General features: G+C 40.7%; 1 protein-coding gene across 1 annotated transcript; it reads left to right on the top strand.

Moving 5' to 3' along the window:
• Window positions 1-1,376: 1,376 nt before the first annotated feature.
• On the top strand, window positions 1,377-7,883 carry LOC136445336 (mucin-22-like). The gene is made up of 7 exons (XM_066443296.1): window positions 1,377-3,088; window positions 3,325-3,437; window positions 4,335-4,543; window positions 5,024-5,173; window positions 5,509-5,607; window positions 6,281-6,366; window positions 6,721-7,883. Exons 1-6 carry the CDS (start codon window positions 1,390-1,392, stop codon window positions 6,339-6,341), a joined length of 2,331 nt encoding a protein of 776 aa, XP_066299393.1. The 5' UTR covers window positions 1,377-1,389; the 3' UTR covers window positions 6,342-6,366; window positions 6,721-7,883.
• The last annotated feature ends 661 nt before the right edge of the window (window positions 7,884-8,544 follow it).

Genomic DNA, 8,544 nt, shown 5'->3' with positions numbered 1-8,544 from the left:
CTCAGTGCTGTTCGACAGCGTCCTGTCAAGTAATAACTGACAGCCCAGCTGCTAAGCTGAGGACTGGGGCTATGCATAGAAAAAAAATGCAATAGGCTATAAACTTTCCTTATTTATCATGCAAATTAGCCTCTGATTCGTATGATCTATATTTTATTGTCTAAATCATTACTCAAGCTATCTACATACCAAACATCATGACGATCTGTCGACCCCTTTAAGGGTTATACTATTTCAAAGTCTGAAACAAAATCGGCCCCCGGGCAGACACTCATCTGCTTGGAGATACTAGTAAACTGAAGCTATGCACCATTCCACAACTCTATAGAATTGGGGTGTTTCTGAAATATTGCATTTAGTTCAGTATAAAAACTGCTACGGTAAATTAAACACAACGTGCATTATCACCGGCATACTAGCAGACGATATACATAATAACATACAAACACAACGAATAGAATTCTGACTTTTAGCTGCGAATACATTGAAACAACTGCCCACCATCTACTGCACAGTAAGGTAAACAGCTGATTCTCATTAAGGAACACACCAGACGTCTGCCTGAAGTTCTTACTGCTGCCACGCGATCCTTAACAATAAGGACAGATCCAAATGCCTAATGATATAGGGGTGCTTTAAAATATTACATTAACCATAAAAACAGCTACGGCAAAATGAAAAGATGTGCATCATCACGGGCATATCTGCAGACGACGTGCCAAATAACATGCCAATACAACTAAGGGAACCGTGAATTTTAGCTGCGAACATGTAAAACCAAGTAACTAAATACTCCTGCAGGAGGTATACCTCATTTCACAGAGTAAAAATACATTGTACTTATGCCGACATATCTCCATGCGCATGTATATGTATTGTTGGGTGAGAGGGGGGCAAGCACAATGTATAGTAGGAAGAGATTCAATCATGTTAACTTTCGACAATTGCAGAACATCTTCATGACAAACAGAACATGGTGTCATGTGGAGTCCGACCGTCGTCCTGGTTATTTTACGCGCATCTAGAAAATAGACAAATCAGGCAAGGCAATTGCAGGACTTATGATGAATTTCGGATATGAGATAGACTCGTGTAAACCAGAATAAAACTATTTGTCATCAACAAACATCCATTAAAAGTAACCTCCCCCCCGTCGCCATGGCAATGCTTTTTCATTGCCACTCTTGTTGCAATTTTCTAATTAACTAATTGATTAGAATCTGATTTGCATAATTATCATCTAATTATACAAAGCGTCACTTCAGATATCTACATACCAAAAATCATGATGATTCGTGAACCCCATATTGAGTTATAGTATTTTCTCATTGATTATGCAACTACTTATCTTCGGATTTTATCTCACATTCAGTCATACCAACGACGAAAATGGCATCCACTCTACCGGTATCGGCAACAACGACGATGTCCATGGCAAAACCGGAAACACCACAAACTCCTACTTCTACAACCCAACAAGTAACGACCTCCATGTCATCTGATCAAACGACATTATCCCCTCCAGATCACGTGACGTCGATGAAAACAACGGTTGGAATGGATGTTACTATGGAGACGGAGACAGATGCAATGACAACGTCAGACGACAGCCTTGTGATGTCAACTACGATCTCAACTGATGGACATAACATTGAGACGCCCCACACTGACGGACAAGTCACAGACGGATTCATCGCTACTGTTGCCATGGAAACAACTACAGTTGCACCTGAACAGATGACAGTGGAACATACAACTGATGAAGTTAGCATTACCACCGAACAGACAACGGTGGATCATACAACTGATGAAGTTAGCATTACCACCGAACAGACAACGGTGGAACATACAACTAATGAAGTTAGCATCACCACCGAACAGACAACGGTGGATCATACAACTGATGAAGTTAGCATCACCACCGAACAGACAACGGTGGATCATACAACTGATGAAGTTAGCATCACCACCGAACAGACAACGGTGGAACATACAACTAATGAAGTTAGCATCACCACCGAACAGACAACGGTGGAACATACAACTGATGAAGTTAGCATCACCACCGAACAGACAACGGTGGAACATACAACTAATGAAGTTAGCATCACCACCGAACAGACAACGGTGGATCATACAACTGATGAAGTTAGCATCACCACCGAACAGACAACGGTGGATCATACAACTGATGAAGTTAGCATCACCACCGAACAGACAACGGTGGATCAAGCAACTGATGAAGTTAGCATCACCACCGAACAGACAACGGTGGAACATACAACTGATGAAGTTAGCATCACCACCGAACAGACAACGGTGGATCAAGCAACTGATGAAGTTAGCATCACCACCGAACAGACAACGGTGGATCAAGCAACTGATGAAGTTAGCATCACCACCGAACAGACAACGGTGGATCAAGCAACTGATGAAGTTAGCATCACCACCGAACAGATGACGGTGGAACATACAACTGATGAAGTTAGCATCACCTCCGAACAGATGACGGTGGAACATACAACTGATGAAGTTAGCATCACCTCCGAACAGACAACGGTGGAACATACAACTGATGAAGTTAGCATCACCACCGAACAGACAACGGTGGAACATACAACTGATGAAGTTAGCATCACCACCGAACAGACAACGGTGGATCAAGCAACTGATGAAGTTAGCATCACCACTGTTGTCATGGAGACATCACCAATGATGCAGACGACGGAAGGACAAGTCACTGGTGATGACGTCACTTCACAAGACGTGTCTCCAACACCAGCTGTCAGGACGTCGCCAACAGCCCATTCATCTACTGAAGCCTCCACAAGTCGTGATGACGTCACAACTCTTGATATGTTCACACCTCCAGTCACGACGTCATCATCAACTGACATTTCATCTTCAGGTGGATCTTCTACGAGTCATGATGACGTCACATCTCAACACAGCTCTACGTCAATATCAGCCGCCCATCGATCCTCAGCTTCGTCATCCACAGCCCATGGCAGTGTCACTACACAGCGCACCTTTACGTCACCAGCAGCCACGACGTCATCAACTGTCGACCCGTCTACAACGGGTGCAAGTACGCAACTTTCTCTGAATAGACTTTCCCCAACGTTACGTCTATCACATCCTATATATAAGCTTGTAGCTACAATATTTCCGAACATGGCTTAATTTCCAGTAAGGTCGTTGTGTCTTTCAGTTGATTTATTCAAAAATTATTCTAGCTTTCTGAATCAACTTGATAAAAGTATTTTATTGTCAATGCCTTACTTACATTGAAAGATATATTTAAACTTTCTGACGCTTCCCCAGCTGATACTATTTTTTACTACGAGATGACCTTGGTGTCGCTGACCTTCACGGATGACCTGAATGACCCCCAGTCGACCGCGTACCAGGATCTATCCGCTCAAGTGTCCTCACTAGTTAGTACATTTTGTCTTAAAGGCACAGACAACCCCAGAAGCGGGTGTTACTTTGTGAAAACCATCTTTGTGAATACAAGATCAACTAAATGTGTAAAAATTATTTACAGATCAACCAATAAATGATCCATAATCTAGAAATAGAGTAGTGCCTCTTCATGCAGACACATGGGTGTGATGCATGATGGAAATCATTCCTTAACTATTGATTCCTATGGGATAATTGCTAAAGTTCCAGGTCAATTTCATGGTCAACGCAATAGAAGAATTAGGTTGTCAAGGATGGAAATTGATGAACAACTATTCACACACACGCTACAATCATTAATTTCAACATAGGACCTAGATTTGCTAAGAGCGCCCAATTTTTGTAAGGGCCTTTTTTCAAGTCTTGAGTATGAGTTTCAATGGGATGATTGACAAAGATCAAAGTCCATTTTTGACCCAAAGCGAGTGGAAAATACAGTTACTAAGGCTATAAGTTGACAATCAAGTACTAGTATACAGTAACCCATTGAAAAGGTAATTTTTATGCTCAACCCAAGGTTTCTTAAGAGCCGCCACGTTAACGTTTGGCCAATGGTTGTTCGCGATATAACATATCACACCTGGCTGAAATTAATCTGTTCCGGGAGTTATCAGAATATTTATGCTGTATACTAGTAATGCAACTGCTGCCTAGTCCAGGTTCAAGGTCAAGTTGCCAATACAATCACTTTCTTGGATTCAGATTATCAGCAGAACCAGAACACTCTTCTCTGGTGTTGTCTGTGCCTTCAAGTTGTAATAATATTTGTCATTCTGAATTTGCCCTGTTTTGCTTTTAGAAGATGATGATTTAGACTTGATGACCGCTCATATGAATCAGATACTGACGATTACAATATTTTCTTCCAGATAATATCATATCTGGAAACCGACGTAGATGTCGGCTCGGCTATCACGTCAGTCACCATCTTGGGCTTCAGAAATGGCAGCGTCATCGTTGATTACGTCATCGAAACGGCGGCCAACGTCGACGTGACGTCATCACAGGTGCTGGATGCCCTGGTCAGCGCTGCTGAAGCAGACACGAACAGTACCCTGGGATTGGACATTGCGTCACTGTAAGTCATTATCTCTTTTGGTATTTTTCTAGCAGAGGTTTCGGCCAGGTGTGCGCGTGTGCGTGTGTGTGTGCGCGTGTGTGTGTGTGTGTGTGTGTGTCTGTATGTCTGTCTGTCTATCTGCATGTTTTTCAACACGATATCTCAAGAATGCATGGGTGGACTGTCTTGATATTTCGTATGTGAGTAGGTCTTGACAAGACCTGAAAATTATTGGATTTTAGGCCCCATCGCTGCTTTTTTTTGGTACTGGAGTGGAACTTTCCACCTTTGTCAGTCGTAAAGGTTAATATCATTTGGTAAAGATATCAGGTCGTAGAACTCTAGTTTATCTTTATCCTAAAGCATCATTAGAATGCCATTTCTGAAAAAAAAGACTTTTGATCCCACTTGAGAAATCATGTTTGCAAGTACTAGTAAAGCACTTAAGAGGTGTGCGATACTCCCTACTTATAACTATGTACATATTTGTCCCTACAGATGTCAGAAAAACAACTCTGGTGACAGCTGCAGCACGTCCAGTGGTGACGTCATCATTACCTACGCCATCATTGGTGGAGCAGTAGGAGCGACAGTCATCATCCTGGTCGTGTTCGCCATCTTGTTGTTCTGTTTACGTAACAACAGCAGGTATGCTCATCACATTAGGGCCGATAGGTCTTGAAAAGAGCGATGCAATTTTTAGGTTTACTGTCATCAGCTAAATGACTGCTATCGCTAAAGGTTTTGCAACTTAAACATGGCCCTGGCCCTCGAAATGCGTGTCTCCCATGCCGTGATGACATGCGGGCACGCGCAATTGTGCATGCCACGATGAACATGCACTCCCTATTGACAGGCCCTGAGAATATAACCAATATCGTCGCACGTTAGTGATCGTAGAGATGTAGCTGGAAATATTGACCACATTTGACCTAAAGGGTTTCAAACGAGTTTGAATACATTTCTCTATGATTGTATAACAGGAAAGAAGAGGTCGCGTTATACAGCGACGTTCAGCTGGACATGATGGAGAGTGACCATTTAGACAAGATCCAACCTGGCGACGGATACGTTTATGACAAGTATGTCCTTGGTAATACCTCCGAGAAGGAGGTTCAGCTCCGACGTAGATATTGTTTTTGGTTGTGTATGTGTGTTCGCACCTATAATCCAAGATCCTTTTGATGGCTTGTATGAATTTTGGTATGTGAGTAGTTATTGAGGTCCCCCAAAACAGAATGGCGATTTGTAGCCTTCTAGTGTGGTATAGCCCAATGGTAGCTGGTCTAGATCTGCTCATCGAGGTCAATGACCTCAATTTGGGACACTGGGCTTGTTCATATATCAATTAAATAGCACGTAATAAGCCTGGGGCTATGTCATTAGGAAATTGCTCTAACACGGAGGTATGATATATCTGATTTCTTGTTATTTTCTCTGTGTTAAAATGAAGTTTGTGTGATACAGATTTAGCATGTCACTTGTTCAAATATTACCAGTATATTTGCAAAGCAAGATAAAAGAAACTGCAACTTCAAGTAATAAGCCCCAGAATTATGGCGACCACTGCTCTTTAATGCATTTTTTATTGCTGTTTACAATGTAGGTTGGTTAGTTAAACCAAAATCCACACGCATCTAGTGCCCAAATTGGGTTGTTGCGGGTACTTCCACTGCCATCATTACCCGTGTTTGATCAGATTATTGCAAGTATACAATTGGATGTGCATTAACTAAACTACTATCTTTCCTACAGCCCGGCCGTGGTTAAAGACAACATCTATGACAACGTTAAACCGTCAGTGAGTGGATACTAATCTACCGCTCATCTTGAAGGGCATGGTAAGACATAAACGTATATGTAGGTTCCCGGTTTCTGTCTTCACGACTGGACATGTATATATTAAGCATGTACTAGACTAGAACAGTGTAAAGTGAGGGCCTTCACCTTTGATTACTCACAATCACTTCGCTGCATTTGTGCCGTTGGAACCATAAATCTCCTCATAACTAATGTATGTCTGTACGTTTTATTGTATAAAAGACACTATATATAGACATTGTATTTCAGCAAATCAGTGCAACAGTTTCTTCAAGCGACACGCAATTGATCGTAGCAGTTCATCCAATGACCAGGCCTGGTATGTTTTGTGAAGATGTATGTCTCTTTTGAATTTGAACTTTTTCTACTTTCAGGAACACCCAGTGGCTTCTTTGTGGCGGACCGCCGTGATATCGTATAGCAAATATCTATGGACGTCTGTGGAACACAACTCCATTATCGACCGGCTTACTCCATTTCCCTTACCCTACTGATACCAGACAATGCATATTTGAATGAACACATCTATCAATACATTAATGACCGTCATTTCACATCTTTGAATTTATCTAAGTTGATGCAAAACATAGAGTAATTGATGAGTATATTGGTATGTGATATGGAGAAACATCTTTTTAAACGTTATAAAAACATTTGACAATAGAAACATTTCTTTTCTAGCTTTAGGAATGCGATTCTTTCTTTTTCATCTAGAACACAAAGTTTTGTGAATGGTTCCATGTAACATATCCATGTACATGACTTTGCATGATTATATATATTTTTGTATGATTTAAGAAAAAAATTGACATTTATCCAAATATATGATATGGTATACTCTTGACACGGTATCATTGACTCATTTTACCGTCAGTGTTTTATTCGTTTAGTGTCTCTGTTATAATCTTATGTTGTCATAGGGGAGGGAAAGAATTTTGATAGTTATTACCCAAGCATTAGTATCACTCTTTGATGAAGATTTTAATATTGTTTGTTACTCCGTTTTAAACATGGCATGTATGTACATGCGGGGCAAGGGCTTTTCTTTTCTTTGGTGTTTTTTTCGAAGGAAACTATTTCCACCAACATGCCTCCTTAGCTAGTTCACTTTAGTGACGCTGAAGAAGAGTGATGGATGTCACTCGAAACGTCCGGAAATAAATCTCCGAATACTTATCCAGTTGTAGAGTTTGAATTCTCCTTATATATTGTTTACTGGATGTCTAACCTTCACAAACGCATGCCTCATTAGTATCCGTATTCTGTTTTTGAACAATGCTTCATTACGAAAATAAGACTGTTAAATGCCTTTCAATGTCAGGTACTTCCTGTCATAAACTCAGAGAGACATTTATTCACAGGGAAAGCTGAGTCTCTCTTACTCGACATGTTAAAGTATTCATATACTTGTTATACTTGTACTAAGGTGAATTATTTTGTATCCCATTGTTGTTGTTTGCATGTTTAGTTGTAGAAGACCTTACGGAAGTCGCTGTACTTTTGTTGTGTCAATAAAGATTTCTATATGATAAAGACACATGTTTTGGCCCAGTGCTACATTTTTTTCTAACTCGACGGGACGTCTAGTATATACTAGGAAATGATCACAAAACATGATTCCAAATCCAAATATGTGACATATAATCAACGATCTAAAACAATCGTATCAGAAATGGTTGTAATTTTAAGTTTGGTTTATCTTATTACTCCGGGAAGGATGATGACCTCCTGACGGGATTATTAGAAAAACTGTTGTTGGCACGTTCGCAGCTAGAACTCACGATACCGTTGTCGCATTGGTGTGTAATTTGGCATATCGTTTGCTAGGTTGGGCGTGATGCACGATGTCTTTTTTTACACCGTAACTGCTTTTATCGTCAATGTAATATCGTATATTGACGCGTATGTGGAACAGCCTTACCATCCATCACACGATTTATTCCGGTCCGATATCGGGCAATGTCGTAAGCAGATGTAGGGTGATTTCTTTCGCTGCTTGCTGTGATCGTTAGTCACTGTTACATTGTAAACTAGAGTTCCACGAACAAATTATATTCGCCAAATAATCAAGGCTTATTATGGATAGTGATTAGTATTTACATATTTATCACCCCCTGAAAATTTGATCATGCACCATACCATTTGGAAGTTATGATGGGGCGAATGAGTCCAGTCTAGATAGGGTTAAAAATCATTTG

The sequence above is a fragment of the Branchiostoma lanceolatum genome, chromosome 11, assembly GCF_035083965.1.
Source record: "Branchiostoma lanceolatum isolate klBraLanc5 chromosome 11, klBraLanc5.hap2, whole genome shotgun sequence".
In the NCBI taxonomy this organism is placed as follows: Eukaryota; Metazoa; Chordata; class Leptocardii; order Amphioxiformes; family Branchiostomatidae; genus Branchiostoma; species Branchiostoma lanceolatum.
The sequence above is the reverse complement of the archived record's forward strand: the minus strand, read 5'-3'. Positions and strand labels throughout refer to the sequence as shown.